At 48.6% G+C, this 21,180-nt stretch overlaps 7 protein-coding genes across 7 annotated transcripts; 5 read left to right on the top strand and 2 right to left on the bottom strand.

Moving 5' to 3' along the window:
• Nucleotides 1-1,554: 1,554 nt before the first annotated feature.
• Nucleotides 1,555-4,458, top strand: CTRU02_208178 (ankyrin repeat protein; the record flags this gene model as incomplete). The annotated part of the gene is made up of 2 exons (XM_070205046.1): nucleotides 1,555-2,828; nucleotides 2,895-4,458. The coding sequence occupies 2 exons, from the start codon at nucleotides 1,555-1,557 to the stop codon at nucleotides 4,456-4,458; spliced, it is 2,838 nt and encodes a 945-aa protein (XP_070061121.1).
• Nucleotides 4,459-6,851: 2,393 nt separating this feature from the next.
• On the top strand, nucleotides 6,852-8,047 carry CTRU02_208176 (putative alcohol dehydrogenase; the record flags this gene model as incomplete). Its single annotated transcript, XM_036725885.1, has 2 exons — nucleotides 6,852-7,065; nucleotides 7,134-8,047. The coding sequence occupies 2 exons, from the start codon at nucleotides 6,852-6,854 to the stop codon at nucleotides 8,045-8,047; spliced, it is 1,128 nt and encodes a 375-aa protein (XP_036582599.1).
• Nucleotides 8,048-8,197: 150 nt separating this feature from the next.
• Nucleotides 8,198-9,696, bottom strand: CTRU02_208177 (transposase; the record flags this gene model as incomplete). Its single annotated transcript, XM_070205045.1, has 2 exons — nucleotides 8,198-8,992; nucleotides 9,061-9,696. 2 exons carry the CDS (start codon nucleotides 9,694-9,696, stop codon nucleotides 8,198-8,200), a joined length of 1,431 nt encoding a protein of 476 aa, XP_070061120.1.
• Nucleotides 9,697-10,374: 678 nt separating this feature from the next.
• Nucleotides 10,375-11,226, top strand: CTRU02_208175 (uncharacterized protein; the record flags this gene model as incomplete). The annotated part of the gene is made up of 2 exons (XM_036725886.1): nucleotides 10,375-10,468; nucleotides 10,526-11,226. The coding sequence occupies 2 exons, from the start codon at nucleotides 10,375-10,377 to the stop codon at nucleotides 11,224-11,226; spliced, it is 795 nt and encodes a 264-aa protein (XP_036582600.1).
• Nucleotides 11,227-13,200: 1,974 nt separating this feature from the next.
• Nucleotides 13,201-14,319, top strand: CTRU02_208174 (Acetylxylan esterase 1; the record flags this gene model as incomplete). The annotated part of the gene is made up of 4 exons (XM_036725887.1): nucleotides 13,201-13,527; nucleotides 13,676-13,793; nucleotides 13,852-13,931; nucleotides 13,999-14,319. 4 exons carry the CDS (start codon nucleotides 13,201-13,203, stop codon nucleotides 14,317-14,319), a joined length of 846 nt encoding a protein of 281 aa, XP_036582601.1.
• Nucleotides 14,320-15,025: 706 nt separating this feature from the next.
• On the top strand, nucleotides 15,026-16,681 carry CTRU02_208173 (transposase; the record flags this gene model as incomplete). The annotated part of the gene is made up of 1 exon (XM_070205044.1): nucleotides 15,026-16,681. The coding sequence occupies one exon, from the start codon at nucleotides 15,026-15,028 to the stop codon at nucleotides 16,679-16,681; it is 1,656 nt and encodes a 551-aa protein (XP_070061119.1).
• A 262-nt stretch (nucleotides 16,682-16,943) lies between these two features.
• Nucleotides 16,944-19,004, bottom strand: CTRU02_208172 (uncharacterized protein; the record flags this gene model as incomplete). The annotated part of the gene is made up of 1 exon (XM_036725888.1): nucleotides 16,944-19,004. The coding sequence occupies one exon, from the start codon at nucleotides 19,002-19,004 to the stop codon at nucleotides 16,944-16,946; it is 2,061 nt and encodes a 686-aa protein (XP_036582602.1).
• Between the last annotated feature and the right edge of the window lie 2,176 nt (nucleotides 19,005-21,180).

The following is a 21,180-nucleotide window of genomic DNA, read 5'->3' as shown; positions in this document are numbered from 1 at the left end:
CTCTAAACCATTTGTCTGGTGTAAAGTCAGTCGCTCAAGCTTGATATACTAGTTTTTGACACTTTAAGGTTCACAAGCATCACCTGGCGGTTACTCCATTGCTCGTTCTCGTTCTCGGTGTTTATCCTTTCCGTGTGGAGGAAGCTTCCGAAATCCATCCCACATTACATGCTTGCAATGGCCTTGGAGGTCTGAAAGATATCTACAACCACACAGCCATCAGCCACGTTAGTGAATATAACACTTCGTTGGGTCGAATTCCACCACATACAACCATACCCATTGAAATATTCGGGATCCCGTCTGCTCTCCTGCAGATAAGCCAATGAGGTCCGGATCATCTGGAAGAGTATGATCCCTAAAACGTTGCCTGGATGCGATACTGCCCCTGGGCCGCCGTACGATCCTCCATCCGCAACTATTTCAATTCGTCTACCCACCCCGGCCTCACTTCGATTTCGTAGCTAGCCGTGCAAGGTACAGTAAATACACATCCCTGTAGCGCGACCAGTTTAGACTGAAGAGAGGCAGTTTGTTCCGCCATGTTCCCGTTGACCCGGAACTTCTCGAAGTCACTGCGCAAAAGTTCTGCTGACGCGGACGAGAAGGGATTCTCGTGGCGTTTATCATCAGCGCCACTCTGCCACTGTCTCTTGGGTTGCAGGCTAGTTTCGCCGTTTTTCTTTCTCTTTTTGAAACTTGAAGTGATTTGGCAGTCCACGTGGGGATCAGTGTGAGGTGCCAGGACCTTGAGACTAGGTCATCCATCGCCTGGGGTTGTCTTGACAGCTCTCCCTACCTGCCAACGCTACATTTGGGCAGTTGAATTGAATCCCTCACGCCCGCTGCGAAATTCAAACAGATAATCTCATCATTTTGTTCTCATGAACTGAAGATTATAGATGAACACGCAGCTTGGTAAATCACGACGCATGCACAAGTCTGTCATGGTCTCGAAGACGTGCCCCACCTTTTGTGCTTCAATACTCGGGAAACATCAGGCCATTTACAGGTTTGATGTCCTCGCTGAGAAATGCAAGACGACCAACTGAAACTTTAGTTAACCTGAAGGCAAGCTACGCATGTTGATATGTATATTGAAGCGAAGGGGGGTGAAAATGAGCCGCCCAGGGATGGTTGAGATTGCCGACAATGGGGCAGTGTTGTATCTGCCTGTATGTTTGCTGCTGTGCCGCTGACATTATGCAGAAAACAGTTACTGGGGTATCCGTTTCGATGCCACTCAGCATCACGAGGCCAATCAGATCAGCCAGAGACCGGATGTTAATATGGGCGGGCCCCATCAATGCATCCAGATTCTTAGAGTAGATTGGCTCATTGGTGCTGAGATGCTGGAGAATATGCGCAGTCGGTGCTGTGATAATCGGCGCAAGTTTAGTTTGCAGACACCAGCCAGCTTCCCCTCATCTTCATCTCGACGAGTACTTTTGTCATCCCCCCCCTCTTCCCCCGAAGGCAAGTTTGCATAGAACTTCATGGTCGGTGCACCTTCAGGGCTCAGATTTGGCCCTCGTGCAAGAAAGTATTGTCAGCATGGATCCGTCAGGGATCATCGGCATCATTGGAGTGGTTGCTCATATCCTTACTACGTGCTCGAAACTCGGCCTGAGCTGGCGCGATGCCCCGGAAGACGCCAAGAAATTCAAGAGCGAGATGGATGGTCTGCACAAAACTTTGCTGGAAACGTATAACCACCTTATCCAGAATCCCGATTTCATCTCTGCCTTTGAAGGCAAGCATTCTGCGGTGCTGTCCAACCTCGCGACACCGTCCAGCCCAGGCGATGCAAACCTACTCTCTGCCTGTCAAGAAGAACTTGATCATGTGCTCAAAGGCCTCAAGAAGCAAATCAGTGGAAGCCGCTTCGGGTGGGAACGATTCAAGGCAATGTTGTCCGGCGAACGGACGCAGTCGGCGATTGAAAACCTGCAGCGACGGTGCCAGGTTATCAACAGCATGATCTCAATCGACAATACCACGCTGGCTGTCAATACCAATCTTGAGATTCGATCTACCAGAAAACAACTTAGCGAAATGCATCTCGACGAACGGAAGAGAGAGATTTTGGACTGGATCACACCGCTCGACTTTGCTTCACAGCAGACTGACAACCTCGAGAGGAGGCAAGAGGGGACTGGACAATGGCTTCTTGATTCGCCAGAGTTTCGAACTTGGGTCCAGGAAGACCGAAAGACGCTTTTCTGTCCCGGGATGCCAGGAGCCGGCAAAACAATGCTGTCCTCGATTGTTATCGAGGACCTCCAAAACCGGGTTGGAGGAGACCCTGAAGTTGGCATCGCATATCTATTCTGCAACTTCCGACGACACCACGAGCAAAAGCCTCGGGATTTACTTGCTAGTGTTCTGAAGCAGCTCTATTGGGCCATGCCGGCGGGACCCAATGAAGTAGAGGAAGCCTATGACCAACATCTTCTTGGCACATCTCCCATGTCGACGCAAGAAATTGTGAGATGCATTCAGTCTGTAACGATGTGTTTCGCCAAGGTGTATATACTTGTCGATGCATTAGACGAGTGCCGCAGAGATGAAGGATATCTAGATACACTTCTGACAACTATCCTTGGACTCGCCGAGGCTGCGAACGTTAATTGCTTTGCGACATCAAGACACATACCTGAAATTGAGAGCTACTTTGACGGCGCCATATCAATTGAAATTCAGGCCACCGATGACGATGTGATGAAATTCTTGGACGGCCACATGTCGAAGCTTCCCTTGGCTGTGAAAAAGAGTATGGAACTACAAGGTGAGATCAAGAACAGGATCATTCAGGCCGTTCAAGGAATGTAAGCTATCCAATCCAAACCTCCCCTCTCCTTGATGAAACCGAGTTGCTGATTTGATATTGCAAGGTTCCTACTGGCACAGCTCCATTTAGATTCATTGCAAGGCAAGCGTTCAGCAAAAGCAATCAGAGACTCCCTTCATAAGCTTGCGAACGGATCTGCAGCATACGATGTTGCCTACAACGAAGCCATGGAGCGCATCGAAGGCCAGCTTACTGATCAAGAATCCCTCGCAAAAGACGCGCTATCTTGGATAGTCTGCGCCAGTCGACCGCTCAAGACTTTGGAGCTACAGCACGCTCTTGCTGTGGAGCAAGGTACGACGGAGCTGGATGAAGACAATATCCCGGAGCTGGAGGATATTGTTTCTGTCTGTGCTGGCTTAGTTACGATTGACCAAGAGAGTCAGATCATTCGCCTGGTTCACTATACGACCCAAGAGTATTTCGAGAGGACCACTGAGCGGTGGCTACCCAATGCAGAACGCCTCATAGTGAGGTCTTGCGTCACATATGTTTCTTTTGCAGCCTTCAGTTGTAGCTTTGAGAGCTACTATGAGCAGATGGAGAAAGATGACTCGGAAGGGTATGATAGTTCGTTTTGGGTCGTGAACCATGCTCGCCTTTCCAAAAATCCGCTTTACGGCTATGCTGCTCGCAACTGGGCCTACCACACGAGGAAGATCTCTCCCCCAGATGAAGACACGCTTCAACTGTTACGCAACACAGAGCACACCATCTCCTCATTGAATCATGTACTTTGGGTTGATGTTCCATACAGTACTAGAGCCCCGCCACGTAACGTTCGGGGATTACATCTTGCGGCATACTTCGGTCTCATAGAAATCTTTGAAAGTTTGACGCGGTCTGATACCGAGGTGAGCAAGGATCTAAGACAAGAAAGCATGTTATATTCTAATTGGAAATTACAGGTTGATATAAACATCGCCGACAGCTATGGTGTAACGCCCCTCTCTTATGCCATCAAGGGCGGGTCCAGTGGAGCCGCTCCGGGTGAAAACGAGGACTTTCTCAAGTATTTACTCGCTCGGAGCGGACTGGATCCCAACAAGGCATCTCGCCTACATGACTTTAGCCCCTTGCACGATGCTGCTATCTATGGGAATAAAGCCGCTGTGCGTGAGTTGATCAGGATGAAAGGGATCAGGCTTAATGCCAAAGACGACAGCGACAGCACGCCTTTGCACGAGGCTATAAGAACGCATCATTTTGAGATAATAAGGCTTCTGGTTGAAACAGGAAAAGTTGATCTTGGAGCTCAGGATAATGAAGGCCTGACACCCTTCTCCAAAGCCGTTGCAGTGGCCGATGAAGACGTCATCCAGTATCTGCTGGAAACTGGGATGGCTGACACGAGCTCAACAGACAACGAAGGGAAAACACCGCTACATCACGCAGTTCGTAGAATAGGGCTGGATAAGGCTGTGCAGTATATGCTTGATTCTGGAATGGCTGACGCCAGTCTTTTTGTGGAAGATAACTCTGGCCAAACACCTTTCGAGATTGCCGTTGAGGAGAGCTTGATGTGTGAGGGCATGTCTGAGTTCAAAAACCTCATTGAAAAGAGGATGAACCTCGTCCAGGGAGTTTGTTCGACAGACTCAAAATGACCCCACTGAACTGCACACAGGGGTAGAAGAAGAATAGGAGGAACGCAATAACATGGACACATACTAACACGCAAGAGAAGAAAATCTAGATTCAACACTGCTGTCTGGTCGCCATCGTGCCCCGCATGCCTCTCTAGTTTCAGTGGTTGTGCCTCCATTTTAGTGCGTTATTGCTCTCGACACAATCGAAGGATTTGCAAAGATACGAATCTTCGATATGGCAATCAGCAGACTGTAACCTGCAAGCTTGAACGTTGATCCAAAAGTGTGAGAATAAACTACTTACGCGTCACCGAAAAGCTCAGAATGCGGGCCCTTGATGTATTTCCAGTTGCAATTGAGACACTCACTACTATCCAATATTATTGAAGCCATTCGCATGTCCCGGTGGCGGCAGCCTCAATACCATTCTGCCGCCCGTCTATCTCCTCGAACTCAACTGCATGGCTCCCTACTTAGATGAGGTAAGCCTCTCACTGTTCCGCCGCCGCCTCTAACGAACTATCCAGTACAACTACTTAAATAAAGCTCATACATTTTAACGCCTTAAATGTCAGTACAAGCGTTACGACCCTCGGCGGCCAGGTGAAACTTATTGTTGTGAGCCGACAAAAGCATGGCTCGGGCCGGCCTGTCCTGGCCTGATCTCTGGTAATATTGATGGGTCGTTGCTGATCTACCAATGGCTTCAAACCATTAACAATGCATTGAAGTCATTGTGTGGAGTGTAGCGCCCCAATGCACATCGCCTGGCGGGCTTCTGATTGAGATTGAACGTGGAACGTCACCCCTTGTAGACGAATCTGTCAACCCCTTAAGAGAAAGGACTAGTTCAGAATCGAACGGAGGCTAATTGAAGGCATATGTAAAAAGGGTACGGAACTTCATTAACATAGTCCTAAAGAAAGACTCAGTAGGGTACCCAGCTGCTGACGTGCCCCTAACGTCCCACACCCACTTCTGGGCACCCCCCACATTTGGGCACCCCATTTACACCAAAAACGCCGTTTTTCGAAATTCTATATTAAACTAACTACTATACTTACTAAGAAAAGAAAATATATATAAACTATGTTAAGTATAATTATAGCCATCTAATTTTTTATAAAGGTTTGAATATAATAATAGTTATAATATAGAAGTTTAAAACTAAAAGCTTTAAAATGTTAGTAGATACTAGTAACTTACTAGTATTCCTTAACATTAGAAAAATATATTTTCGCTCATATATACTTATTTAAAAAATCTAGGAAATTAATATTTATACTTATTAAAAGTATATAATTATATCTAAAAGAGATTTAAAAGTATTACTTTAGTAAATATAGTATAATTAAGGGTTAAAATTCTATAATAGAAACTTTTCTTAAGGGAAATTTTAAAATATTATTCTAAGCTTAAAGAATTTTTTACTAAGTATAAGAATATATAAATCTACTATATCTTACTTAAAAATTCTAATCATATTAGTTAAATATCTCTACCTATTTTATATATTAAGATATAGGCTAGGTAAATTAGTATTATAAATGTTAAACCTTGAATTTATAATACTTATTATCAATAATACTAGTATATAGCTACTTAAGTATTATAATTAAGTCTTAATCTATTTAATATATATTTATTCTCTTTAATAAGTAAAGTATTTAGTTTAATATAGAATTTCGAAAAACGGCGTTTTTGGTGAAAATGGGGTGCCCAAATGTGGGGGGTGCCCAGAAGTGGGTGTGGGACGTTAATTGAAAATCATAAAGGCACGACTCGATGCAACTCCCGTCAACTATGCGTGGTTTTCCGAAGCCCCTCGTTTGAACAGTTGCTTGTTTTGATTTCTATTTGTTCTTATTAAGGATATTCCCTCGACAGGCAATGCTTGCATTGTTCATCTACCTTGGATCCGTAATTCATAGTCATTTTGTCCCCTTAAACTCTGACAACAGACGGGCAAATAAGCATAAAAACGCAAATACCACTCTGGGTTTAGTTAAAGACCCACCTTGTTCGCCACCAAGATAATGGCTCTCGTGCACTTATGTCTTGTGGCCTAGATTTTGTTTCCATCCAATGCGCAAGTGGGTTAGGAATTGAGTTATGCAAAGACTTTACATGATCAACCCCAAATAGGTAGGTAGTTTCCCGATTTTCGTCTTATCAATTTGATTAGAGGAGGGGTTTACCTAAGTATCCAGTTTGAGCGCGATCGGCCGATTCCGCTTATCACCGCCAACGCAACCCCTCACATCCAACTACCCCTCTTCTTTAGTCCTTGCATTTGAACTCACTCTCATTCTAAAAGCCTGTTTCTACATAGTTACACAGAAGATCTTGCATGCTCGTGTGGCATGATTGTGTAAATCTCGAAATTTCGAATCTGATCAAAGGCTGACAGCATGACATTCAAGTCAGAGGCGATTGTGGCTAGGGGCCCCATTTCTGAAGGCAAATGGGCTATCGAACCTGTCACTTTGCGAGAACTCCGTGAAGACGAGGTTCTTGTAGAGATTGTCGCCTCCGGTATTTGTCATACAGACCTGCATTGTGGCAACACTCCGGCTGATGCAGGAGTTCCTGGCGTATACTATCCAAGAGTCCTTGGTCATGAGGGTAGGTAACCTAATCACGGGCGATTGATTGCAGAGACGAGCCTTTTCTAACAAATTTTGATACGGTAGGCTCTGGCTATGTGGTTCAAGTGGGCAGCGGTGTGTCACATGTGAAGGCAGGCGACCCCGTCCTCCTCTCATTCTCATACTGTGGGACATGCCATGTCTGCAAGACCGGGCCGCCATCTCACTGCACCAACTTCTTCGAGATAAACTTCATGGGTGAGCCCGTGTTCTCTGATGGAATTGGCGGTCGCTTCTTTGGACAGTCAAGTCTTGCTCGCCACTCCATCGTGAGCGACAAATCCATCGTTAATGTTGCAGGACTTGGCTTGAGTCGAGACGACCTCAGGATCCTGGCACCACTTGGATGCGGGTTGCAAACTGGCAGTGGAACTGTCATCAACGTTGCTCAGGCTGGACCGAATGACTGTGTTACCATTGCTGGCATGGGAGGAGTTGGCCTCGCAGCCGTGATTGCGGCGAAAAACCAGGGATGCAAGGCCATTATTGGAATCGATCGGCTCGAAAGCCGACTTGAGCTTGCGAAAACTCTTGGGGCTACCCACGTTATCAACACCACAGGGCTTGACATGAAGCAAGTCACAGAGAAAATCAAGGAGGCGGCAGAGGGACTTGGATCAACCATCAGCATTGATACCAGTGCTCACCCACCTTTGCTGGCTGCGCAGATTGATGCGACCAGGTACATGGGCAAAGTTATCCAAGTTGGAACTGGAATGCCCGAAGCAAACATCTCGATCCATATGCAGAGCTTCACGGTTAGTGGCAAGCAATACTTCGGGGCTGTGCAAGGACACTCCAGGACGAGAGATTATGTCCCTCAAATGGTTCAATGGTGGAGGGAGGGTATTTTCCCAGTTGAAAAACTGATCAAGGTCTTTGAGTCCTCGAACTTTGAACAGGCCGTTGAGGCGATGAAACGTGGCGATGTCGTCAAGCCCATCATTGCCTGGTCATAAGAATTGGGGGCGTGAATGAAATGTCAAGAATATCAAAAGAAATAACGTACATGATAAGCGAGTGAGACAGACAAGCGAGTGAGACAGTAAACCAGACCTTCGCGACAATAATATCGAAATCTATAACAAGAAATCTTAGATTGATTAATACTACTCGGATTCCTGTTCTTCGGATGTTTCCTCAATAAATTGACATGTTCTCGCGTTGTGGCCTGTATTCCCGCATACGCCACACCGACGATGAGTCGTCTCAGACCTCACTTTGCGACCACTACTCCGTCGCGTTTCCTCTTGTAGTTGCGTGTCTGCCTCTCTTTGCGACTGTATATCCTCTCCAGTAGATATAGTAAGACTTCCTCCTTTCTGTAGACGTGTTTTCTTAGCCCTTCGACGCCGACTTAATATTGCATTCTCCTCTCGAAGGATTTGAACCTCTGACTCTAGTAATGCTACCCGATGCCCTAGTCCTTCTGTCCCTCTGGCTAGCTTACTCACAGCACTATAAATTGATGCTGGAGAGCTGCTTCGGTGGCGTGAGATTCGACTCTTAATAAAAGTAGACTGTGATCTTGCTTCGCTTGGGTTGCTCGGCGTCCTAGAGATCCAAGGGTCTGGTGTCTGAGGGACCCCCTCCTCAGGCGTTGGCGTTCGGAACTTTACATCCAGCTTTGAGAGAACACTTTCTGCATTCAAAGGGACAAGTCCAGCTCCTCGGAAACCTCCCTGGATATTTTTCCTCGTAAAAGACTGCTTAAAAGCTTCGTGAAATGCTGCAAAGAAATCTTCCTTCGAGATATGGGTTGTGCCTCGCCGCATCTTATTCTCAATTTGCCGACCGTAGGCATTCTTTAACGGCTGAAAACAACCAACATCTAAGGGTTGAAGTAGATGAGACGAGTGAGCCGGCATGCACAGTGTAATAATGTTGTTTTCTTGACAAAAGAGCTCGAAGGCTGCGGAGTGGTGACTTTCATGACCATCAACAACGAGGAGGCGATATTTCCCAGACGTACGTGGTTTGTATAAATGTCGAAGTGTCTGATCCAGTCAATACCTCTCTCGTTTGTTGTCCATCCATTTTCAGACGTTGCAATAGCCCAATCGCCCGGAAGAGAGGTTTCTGTATACCAGCTTGAGAGGTGATACTGGCCTGCAACGATGATGTATGGCGGGATGCTCTCCCCTTGGGAATTAATAGCCTGGATAACTGTAACCCATTCCCTATTGCCAGGCTGTGTCATCTTCGTATTTGAACGCCTTTCAGCACTTGTAACAACCATTCCAGAAGCAATAACGCCCATCATAAAGCCGGTCTCATCAAAGTTGTAGATATCAGCATCAGCAATACCATACTTCGCAATTGTATTCTTCACAAGCGAAAACCAGCCACGAATCACCTCTGGATCTTCGCATTGAGCTCTCTTATAGTCATACTTGCGAAAGAAACGCGTCCTAAGCTGTGGTTGTCGCTTGACGAAATTAGAAGCCCAGCGCTTCCCAACTGGAGGCGCGTCGCGCTCTGCGAGAAGTCGATTGGCCATTTCTTCCACACCACTCAGCCGGGGAGGAAATGATCGCGCATCTAGGTCGAGAATATACTCAACTATTGTCTTCTCTTCTAAATCTGATAAATTCCGTGAATTAGGCATGCTGTCGCGTCGTGAGACTATTCCCTTTAGTCGCCGGCTTAATGTTGCGTGACTGACTGTATAGAGTGCACCTGCGGCCCGAGCACTAAGTTTTGGGTCATTTCTCATTGCTTGAAGGGCAATTTGTAACCTTCTTTCAATACTAGCTGATTCCATGATTTATTGTAGAGGAAAAGGTGCCGGTCGCGTCAAGGTGCGACGGTCGCGGTTTACTGTCTCACTCGCTTGTCTGTCTCACTCGCTTATCATGTACGTTATCAAAAAGATCAAAAAACTACCTGAAATTTTCAGATAATGTTCTTCCGGTGCTAGATGATTATTTCCCTGTCTCCGTTGGAGGTGAGTTCCTCCATGTCGCCGCCTTGGCAGTTGTTGATGGAATAGGCGGAGTAATCCGGGGTGGAGTTTGGGCGGACTTTGTATCGTAACCAGCGGACTCTCACGGCTTTGAGCCGAGATGGAGGGAGCAGCCTCACCGGAGTCGGGTCTCAATTACACCGCCTGTCCCGATTCCGGGCGGCGCGGATCCCGAAACGAAGATTATTCAGATTTATAGAAGTTGAATGTGCCAAAAACATCCAACCCAGGAAACCCTTTCATCAACCTCGCTTACTTGACGTTTCCTGTCTTTACGACATTCTATATGCTGAAAACGAGGCGAAGAATAAAAAAATCATCATGGCACCTAAGGCAGCGTTCATCGGAGCCACAGGTGCAACGCTGAGTCGTCTGCTGGCCTGGACGCTAATGGCTGAACACAAAGCCGTAGCCCGTAAGTCAACGAAAACGATTCGCTATGGGACCTTTCTGTGTAACCATGTCTATCTAGTCGTCCGAGATGCCTCTAAGTTGCATAAAATCCTCAGGTCTCACAATGTTCCTGAGGATATTATAAATACCCATTTGATCATTGTGGAGGGTGAATCGTCTCGCTCAGTCTCTGCATGCATCGAAGTGCTTCGACACAACCCTGAAATTATTTTCAGTGGCATTACCGCCTTGCCGAAATTTCAGCTCAATCCTTTCAAACCTGTCTCGATGCAGGATCTTACAATCACAGGAGACTCGGCAATTGCAGCAATCGATGCACTACGCCAACTCAAAGCTGAGGGGTCTCTAAAGAAGAAGCCCATCTTTGTACCTATTTCCTCCACTGGCCACGGGGCCAAGCGCGACCAACCGTTGGCCCTAATACCGCTTTACATATGGCTCTTGCGAGTCCCCCAAGCAGATACCAGGGCAATGGAGGTGGCAATCCGGAAAGCCGCCACGGAGAAGGATTCGCCGTTAGGGGGATACGTGATGCTGCGGCCCCCGCTCCTTATAAATGGTTCTAAGAAGGGTACCGAGAGCCTCCGAGTTGGCTGGACTATTGAAGATCCTGAGCTTGTTGCGATTGAGGGACAGGAACCAGGGGTAACAGTGGGATACACGATCAGCAGAGAAGACTTGGCGAACTGGATGTTTGAAAAGCTTGTGCAAGGAGATTTCAATGCTTGGAACGGGAAGTGTGTGACGGTTACCTATTAGACATGGTTGTTCTATCAAAGCTGTAATGGAAATATAAACTATAAACTATGTTGCCTTTTTTTCAGACCTACATACAAGCCCTGATGTATTATATGCGTCATGCGGCTAAAAGTAGATGATATAAATGCAAAGAACCAATCGCGTTTTATCATGTCATCGTTCTATGATTTTACCCTCTTCGGGAAGAGGCAAAATCATGGACTACAATCTACTTAGTGATGCACCTAGCGTGTTTGGACTGGTACTAGGAACGCGTTACTTGCCCCATCTTCATCAAGTAGAGCATCCATGGACTCATTCACCATCATTCAAGTTTGAAAGATGGTAAGAATACACATATTGTACCCCTTGCGGAACTTGAGAGCTGTTTAATCAAATCATAGGACGCGTGGCTCACCAATCCCAGATGACATGGACTGTACTAGGCGATCTCGGAAAGTTTTATATTGCGTGAAGGAAAATACTAAAAGAGAATATAGATGGAAGTCTGCCTCACGTTCGATAAATGTTTACACACAGAGGTCATTATTTAATGTACCAGGTCAAGATGAAATACACAATTATCGCTATGCAAGAGGTGATTTGATGGACTAAGTAACACAATCACTGTATATTTCCACAGAAATCTGATGGTTACAGTCGGAAGAATAAAAGTTGGGGCTGAACGTCAATCTGACTACTTTGAGAGCTGCTTTTGAGGACGATCGACGCCTCCCCTGCTGATGAAGAGTGCGTCAGCTAGGGTGACACCAAACCAAGCCTTGGCAGAATGAAAGATTTGGATATCACTGACTCAATGGTTTTTGGACATTTCAAACCCACGAATCGTGTTCAATCTGGAGGGATTTGTGGACGAATTTTCATCCCAAACTTTGTCAAGTGGTCTCTTAAGTTCACAGCATGATCTCTGTGACCAATCGCCTTGCAAATGTGTAACTACAATGAACGCTTTGGTTTAATCTGTACAATAAAAGCACACCGCAAAAAAAAGGAAGCAGCCTACGTTTGGGTTGCTTAAGCTATGGATGATGACATCAGGGGTTGGAGTCCACCATCGGTATAAACGGACTTGGCAACCCACAGGTCAAATTTCGCAGCAAACAACCCTTCTCTTCCCCCAGATTTGTGGCTTGAAAGATGCATACAACCTACATATGTATTTCAGCTTCACCCCCGCATCGATAAAAGCCAACCTTCAGAAGCAAAAAACCACAACAACGCATCAATGATTTAACGAAATCACATCCAGACTGAATTCGTTCTTCCCCGCATCCCCACACCCCCCCCAGTCCACCCATCTCCAACCTCGCCCCAACCTCGTCGGGTCACCCGGCCTCCAGCGGGCCTAATTGTGGATGCAAAAACAAGTCAAATACACCCTAAAGGGTCCAGGGTAAGTGAGCGATGCTGGATTTGGATGCAATACCGAGGCTGTTGTTCTCTCCATCCCCCTCATCGCACTCTGGATTCCTATTACTTTCCACCCCCTTACGGACATCAATACATGAACTGCGGGGCACTAACCCTGTGAGGCAGTTGATTTCGGACTTAACTCTGGCTGGAAAAGTCCAAAAAAGTTCAAACATGTGTTGACGATGAACGGCGCTCGGTGAAAAACAAAAGGTCCGTCTGATTCGTCACCGGGGTGTCCGGGGGGTACCCCTGGTGGTTCAGACCTCAACAGTCCCTCAGCTTCCGATAATTGCGCCGGGCGCGTTGCGACTTGATGGCGCGGCATCTACTATTGTTTTGTCGTGGTGGGCCAATTCGACTTATTGCTTACAATTAGGCCTTTTCTTTTTGCCAAGGAGGGTTGAGTCTGCGACGTCATCCACTCATGACACCGCTGTGATAAATACCTCTCCGGTCTCCCCGAGCCTTTGGCCGTTGTTTTCCTCTGTTTGTTAGATCTGTCTCCGTCCGCCCTCTAATCGATCGATCCCGCTGTAGCCAGGTTTTAATCACACACTCAAGATGAAGGCCAAGGCCACCACCGCCGCCGTTGCTGGCATTATTGCTAGTGCCGCAGCCCAAAACTCGACCAACACCTGCGCTACTGGTGTTCACCTCATCGTCGCCCGCGGTAGTGGCGAGGCTCCTGGTTCTGGAAGAATCGGAAGCGTCGCCGACGGCGTCGTCGCCGCCGTGCCCGGATCTCAGATCGCGCCGATCAATTACATTGCGACGCTGAGCAATTATTCCACTTCTGTCGTCGATGGCACCACGGCAATGAAGCTGGCCTTGACCGAGTACAACTTGAGATGCCCCCAATCGAAGGTGGCCCTGCTTGGATACTCTCAGGTACGTCAATTCTCTACGGAGAACGACACCCTAAACGGTCTTTGGCGAGGGGAACAATGAAAATCCTCAATCTGTCAGACGACGGGGTTTCCGGCCACGGCGACTATTACTTGATTGAGCCATTCTTCTCACTGACACTGCAATATAGGGCGCACACGTTGCGGGCGACATCTTGTGTGGTAGCGTCGAGGAAGAAGAAGATGATGGACTCGAGATTGACTTCAACACCACATCACCCATCCCCTCCTCCGTTGTGGACCAAAGTGGTATGTTCATCCGAACTCACACCTGAATCTTCGTCCCAGATCGCTCATATTCTCGCAGTCATCGCCGTCGTCCTGTTCGGCGACCCAACCCACAACGCCAGTGCCACCTGGAACCGGGGCACGAGCACTCGAAACGGGGTGAGTCGAGACAACGTTAGCTGACGCAGGCGAATGGGGTATCACTGACGAAAATTTTGATTCTTAGCTCTTCCCTCGCGAAAACATCACCGCGTGCGAGCAGTACGCCCCCAAGATCGAGTCATGGTGCGACACCGGCGACATCTACTGCGACCTTGGTAACGACACTACCGTCCACGGCTCTTACTTCAAGACGTACACGGAGGATGCCGTTAAGTTCGTCGTCTCTCAGTTCAACGCGTCCAAGACGAACGCCACGTCTCCCACGGGCACCCCCACGGCAACCCCGTCGTCGTCGGTCGTACCGGCCAACGGAGCCGGTGTCACTGCCCCGGGGGCGATCCTTTCTCTGGCCGGTCTCTCGATGCTTGCCGCTTATCTGATGTGAAGCGTTTGATGGTAATGGAAGACGATGCATGTTGTAATATGGCTACGAATGATTCATAACGAATGTGAGGAGGCGTAATGTAAAGTGCTACACGGTTCCTAAGAGCTCTAGAGCCCGGTCTCTTAAAGATCGGCAATCCCCCACGTAATCAAACCTTACCCAAGAGTGTCTCTCTGCAGCCGGTCTATTGGCCAGATGTATAAGACATTTATACCCAAGTTACCTGCCCAAAGGCTTCGGAGCAACTTACATACAGTGATATGCAGTGATTTCAGCCAGTTGTTTCTGCCATGATCCATCAAGTCTGAGACTTGGCACATATGTTCGATTAATGTCCCTTGTTGATTCAATAAAAGTAAAGTTGATCTGCAAGTAACCTCACTCCCATTTCTGCAATGCCGACGTCGCTACAATGTTTCTACTGTAAGTCGCCAATCTCCACAGAACTAATGTTCCAGAATTCGCAGTCAAGAGTTTCACTCACTCAATACTGACCGCCACTCATGTCATAGAATAAAGAGGTATTACGTCTCCATTGAAGGCCGGCTGTTAGGGTATCAAACTTCGTCCAGCGTCATAGCTACCGTCTAAAAATTTAGATTACATAACGTACATGATAAGCGAGTGAGACAGACAAGCGAGTGAGACAGTAAACCGCGACCGTCGCACCTTGACGCGACCGGCACCTTTTCCTCTACAATAAATCATGGAATCAGCTAGTATTGAAAGAAGGTTACAAATTGCCCTTCAAGCAATGAGAAATGACCCAAAACTTAGTGCTCGGGCCGCAGGTGCACTCTATACAGTCAGTCACGCAACATTAAGCCGGCGACTAAAGGGAATAGTCTCACGACGCGACAGCATGCCTAATTCACGGAATTTATCAGATTTAGAAGAGAAGACAATAGTTGAGTATATTCTCGACCTAGATGCGCGATCATTTCCTCCCCGGCTGAGTGGTGTGGAAGAAATGGCCAATCGACTTCTCGCAGAGCGCGACGCGCCTCCAGTTGGGAAGCGCTGGGCTTCTAATTTCGTCAAGCGACAACCACAGCTTAGGACGCGTTTCTTTCGCAAGTATGACTATAAGAGAGCTCAATGCGAAGATCCAGAGGTGATTCGTGGCTGGTTTTCGCTTGTGAAGAATACAATTGCGAAGTATGGTATTGCTGATGCTGATATCTACAACTTTGATGAGACCGGCTTTATGATGGGCGTTATTGCTTCTGGAATGGTTGTTACAAGTGCTGAAAGGCGTTCAAATACGAAGATGACACAGCCTGGCAATAGGGAATGGGTTACAGTTATCCAGGCTATTAATTCCCAAGGGGAGAGCATCCCGCCATACATCATCGTTGCAGGCCAGTATCACCTCTCAAGCTGGTATACAGAAACCTCTCTTCCGGGCGATTGGGCTATTGCAACGTCTGAAAATGGATGGACAACAAACGAGAGAGGTATTGACTGGATCAGACACTTCGACATTTATACAAAACCACGTACGTCTGGGAAATATCGCCTCCTCGTTGTTGATGGTCATGAAAGTCACCACTCCGCAGCCTTCGAGCTCTTTTGTCAAGAAAACAACATTATTACACTGTGCATGCCGGCTTACTCGTCTCATCTACTTCAACCCTTAGATGTTGGTTGTTTTCAGCCGTTAAAGAATGCCTACGGTCGGCAAATTGAGAATAAGATGCGGCGAGGCACAACCCATATCTCGAAGGAAGATTTCTTTGCAGCATTTCACGAAGCTTTTAAGCAGTCTTTTACGAGGAAAAATATCCAGGGAGGTTTCCGAGGAGCTGGACTTGTCCCTTTGAATGCAGAAAGTGTTCTCTCAAAGCTGGATGTAAAGTTCCGAACGCCAACGCCTGAGGAGGGGGTCCCTCAGACACCAGACCCTTGGATCTCTAGGACGCCGAGCAACCCAAGCGAAGCAAGATCACAGTCTACTTTTATTAAGAGTCGAATCTCACGCCACCGAAGCAGCTCTCCAGCATCAATTTATAGTGCTGTGAGTAAGCTAGCCAGAGGGACAGAAGGACTAGGGCATCGGGTAGCATTACTAGAGTCAGAGGTTCAAATCCTTCGAGAGGAGAATGCAATATTAAGTCGGCGTCGAAGGGCTAAGAAAACACGTCTACAGAAAGGAGGAAGTCTTACTATATCTACTGGAGAGGATATACAGTCGCAAAGAGAGGCAGACACGCAACTACAAGAGGAAACGCGACGGAGTAGTGGTCGCAAAGTGAGGTCTGAGACGACTTATCGTCGGTGTGGCGTATGCGGGAATACAGGCCACAACGCGAGAACATGTCAATTTATTGAGGAAACATCCGAAGAACAGGAATCCGAGTAGTATTAATCAATCTAAGATTTCTTGTTATAGATTTCGATATTATTGTCGCGAAGGTCTGGTTTACTGTCTCACTCGCTTGTCTGTCTCACTCGCTTATCATGTACGTTATAAGAAGAAAGATAATACGCGAGTCCTTGTTTCCTTATTCCCATTCCCCGCATCGGGCCAAGGACACATTTATGTTCCCCCCACCCCCCCAAGTCCATCAGCTACTTTATATCACTTGCTTTTCCTTCGACATTCTCCACGTCTTCCTCCATCATTAGTATTTTCGCGGCATAAATCTCATCTTTAGGGTGTGTGCGGGCGGAGCAGCGGGCTCCGCGGGCTTCTCCGCGGGTTTCTCGGCTGGCGGCTGGGCTGGAGCTGCTTCAGCTGGTGGTGCCGCGTGAGCTGGGGGTACTGTATGGGCTGGGGGAGCAACTGGAGCCTCATGAGCGGGAGGGGCAGCTGGCGCTTCCGCTGGAGGGTGAGGAGGCATAGCCTCTGCGGGAGGAGGTGTGTGAGCCGGGGGAGCTGCGGGAGGCATCTCGTGAGCAGGAGGCGCTGGGGTGTGTGCTGCCGGCGGAGGAGTATGTGCGGGAGGCGGAGGAGCCATGGTGTGTGCGGGAGGTGGCGGGGCCATGGTATGCGCCGGCGGGGGGCTTGAATGAGCCGGCGGAGGCATCGGGTGGACGGCCGGTGGGGATGCCGCACCGCCTGCTCCGGCGGTTACTGTTGTAGCGCAATGGCTGACTGTTTGCGTGACGTGGACGGGGACCTCCTGACGGACTGTTTGAGTAACGTGAACAGGGACAGTCTGCGTAACATGGACAGGAACCGTCTGTGTAACGTGAACGGGAACGGTCTGGTGAACGGTCTGCGTTACATGAACAGGAACGGTTTGCGTGATATGAACTGGGACTGTCTGGTGGACAGTCTGTGTTACGTGAACAGGAACTGTCTCGCGGACAGTCTGGGGAGGAAGGGTGACATGTACCGTCTCCTTGACGACACTCGGAGGAAGCGTCACGTGGACTGTCTCCTTGACAACTTGAGGAGGTAGGGTAACATGAACCGTTTCCTTGGAGATGCTTGTGAAAGTCTGCACTTGGCTCAGAGTCTGAACCGCTGTGGCGGTGACTACATGAGTAACAATCTTTTCCTTGGTGACTGGAAGCTCCCTGGTGACTTCTCGAGTAACTGGAAGTTCTCTAGTAACCTCTCGAGTTACTGGGAGCTCCCTAGTCACTTCTCGAGTAACCGGGAGTTCTCTGGTAATAACCTGGGTTACATGAACAGGGACCTCTTGTCTTGAGGTCACCACCTGAGTGCTCGTGATGACCCTCTCCTGCGTGTGGGTGACGTGAACAGGTACACTGACAGATACTGTCACTGGGCGTTCCTGAACGGACGTAACAATCTTTTCTTGAGTATGAGTGACGGGAACAGTGACTGGAACAGAGACAACGCGCTCCGACGTGACGACATGCGTGACGGGAGCCGCGGTGTGAGCCACTGTCTGGATAGCTGTCCTGACTTCCGTTTGAGTAACGGGGATAGTTTGGGTGTGAACCCTAGTTTCGATCTTTGTCTGGAAGTGAGTGACTGGAATCGTCTGCACCTCTTTTTTGGTCTCGACTTTGGTAACGGCGACGGTCTGAGTCCGAACGACCTCCTTCGTCTCGACTTTGGTGGCCACAACCGTGTGAACCAGCGTTGATGTCTGGACCTGAGTGACGGGGACCTTCTCGGTCTCCTTCTTGGTCTCCGTCCGGGTCAAAACTGCAGTCTGGATCTCCTTCTTCGTTTCGGTCTTCGTCACCGGGACGGACTCTGTGCGGACGACGGTCTTGACAACCTCCTCCTTCTCTGTCTTGACCACCGTCACGGGCACAGTGTGGACTACCTTCTTCTCCTCGGTTTTGGTGACGGTGACGTGGACGGGTTTGGTCTCGACGACCTTCTCCGTCTTGGTCTGCTCCTTGGTCACTGTTGCCGTGACGTGGACCGTCTCCTTGACTATTTTCGGAGGTGCGGTAACGTGAACCGTCTCTTTGACTGTCGTCGGGACTGTCACATGAACAGTCTTCACTTCGGTCTTGGTTTCTTTCTTAATCTCGGTCTTGACTTCGTGTACTGTGGTAGGGACGGTGACGTGAACCGTCTGTTTCTCTCCGGGAACCGTGACGTGGACCGTCTCGTGGACTGTTGTAGGGACGTGGACGGTGTGAACGACGGTTTCGGTCTTGGGCTGACATTCGGCCGGTGGTGCTGGAGGGTTCGGAGCAGCCAAGGCCACGGAGGCAAGCCATGAGATGATTACGTATCGTGAGAGTATCATGATGGTCTAGTCTGAAGAAGTCGATCTAAGTCGACGTCGAGGATTCGGTAAGGCGTTGTCAAAAGAATGGAAAGAACACACAAACAAGAAAGGAATAAAGGAATGTACGAGGCTCGCCTCTGAACAGGGTCGAGATACCGGTCTCTAAGTTTGAATGAAACGAAGTAAACAAAAAATGCAGCGAGCTAGTGATGGCTGGCTACAAGAAAGAAACGAATGGAAAATAACGCGCGAGTGGATGAAGGTAAGAGGGACAGACCTGCTGATCACTACAACTTTGGAAAGGAGGGTGACAAAGTCATTATATCAGACGGGGGCTGGTCATCGTGAGCCTTGGCTCATGGTTTGATGGGTCTTGCCAATGCACATCGCCCGCAACACCCGGCGCACGGAAGATCGGATGCACGAATAGCTACGAAGACAATGGCCAAAACCTCGGATCTTAGTCTGGCGTAGGCATGGGAGTGCCGGAACATGGTGTGAGCGACGGAGTCATAGACTTGTTGTTACCTCCCGGTACCAGTACCAGGGCTGGCAGGGTATGAGGCTCTCCGGAAACATGACAATAGGTATTGGAACAGCCACATAGAATCCGTGATGGATACGACAAGGAGTTGATGTCGAGAGACGGGGAGCCCTGAGCGATAGCGGGTTCACGGCAAGGTGCTGACACGAATGAGATGAAATCATCAGTCCAGCTGCCATCTGAACAGCATTGGGATGGTTTCTGAAGGAAGGGATGAAGACCAGGGCTGTCTGTTTTAGGTTGCGGCTCTGACAAGGGGCTTAAGCCAGGGCTGAAGACGAAAACATGGCCGAGGTGGAGGATGTTCTGGGCACAGGTAGACTCGAGGCTGAGTATGTCTGTTCGGGATCTTCAGGGGTACGTCTGCCTTGTCAGACCAGTGACTACCCCTAGAAATCAGAAGAGGCAGACCGGAATCGAGTACAGCCGTAGGAGGCCACGAGGTTGTTCTGGCTCAACTTGAACTAAGCCTCTGATGTGAAACCCGATACCCTCGGTTCTCTGCATTTCGCCAATTCCTCCCTGGCTTGTTATGATGGTTACGCGACCATCGCCTGAACCAGCGTTTTTGCCACAATGCGTGCAAGATGGAATGGGATCGCCATATCTTGCGTAGTCTTTTGTACTTGGCCAGAGTGATTCTCATATGAATATTGGCGGTCAAAGCCAAATCCATGACAGCTTAGTGGCTGGCGTTAAAAGGCTCTGGCTTCTTTTGAGTATTGACTTACAGCATATGTTAAGCAGACCTTTGCACAACCTCGCATGAAGTCGATTTGGTTTGTTTCTTTTCCGTAGACATCTCAAACCCCCGCACACGGTACCTGACACATGCCATCAGCCTGGCCAACGTACCTCTCATTGCTACCCTCTGACTTTCTGAGGAACAGACGAACGTGGAGGTGCTCAGGGGTTTTTGGGGCACTGACCATCCCACTGAGATTCGGCTGAGCCCCAAGCTCCTTAGTGCGTGTGAAGGCCTTGCAGATTCTCCATCTTAGGTCATCCGAAACCCCCGCCAAGATAAAGCCCCTGTAAGGGCCACCATGGCAGACATTGTAAGCAGAAAAAAAAAGAGGAAGCACGAAACGAAATCAGGTCAGTTCCCACTTAAATACCTGTCTAGCAAGGAGTAAAAGGTGGCTCAGGGCGGTTCCGTGGTTTCGGGGAGCTTGTCAGGGCAAAACGGGGCAGATGCGGTGGGTGTGGGAGGATTGAAGCATAGATTTGAAGACATGTTAGCAGAGTTTGAGTTAAGCATTAAGGTTAATTTGTTAGGTTTGCTCTGCAGCTGCCTCAGCAATTGTCAGTGACCTCATTCAGGGCCCCTGCTCCCAACCCCTGGCCGGGGTCTTCGCTGCTGGTCGGATTCACACTGACCCGGGCCCCTTGACCAGGGCCGCATAGCGGGCCATCTCCGCCATGTGTGCTCCCGATTGCCTACAGTTGCGCGGCCTCTGCATTATCATGACAATCTGAATAGTCTCCAATACGACGGTGAGGTTCCCTTCCATCATGCAATGTGCCATTTGATCATAAAGACCTGTGAGCCCCTCACTTTTGCACGAAACCAGGAGACTCCTGTGCTTCACTTGCGCGAGTCATCCACAGGCTGGACTCATACAACTTCAGCTGCGCGCATCGAATTTT

The sequence above is a fragment of the Colletotrichum truncatum genome, assembly GCF_014235925.2.
Source record: "Colletotrichum truncatum strain CMES1059 chromosome Unknown Contig_0005, whole genome shotgun sequence".
Lineage (NCBI taxonomy): Eukaryota > Fungi > Ascomycota > Sordariomycetes > Glomerellales > Glomerellaceae > Colletotrichum > Colletotrichum truncatum.
The sequence above is the reverse complement of the archived record's forward strand: the minus strand, read 5'-3'. Positions and strand labels throughout refer to the sequence as shown.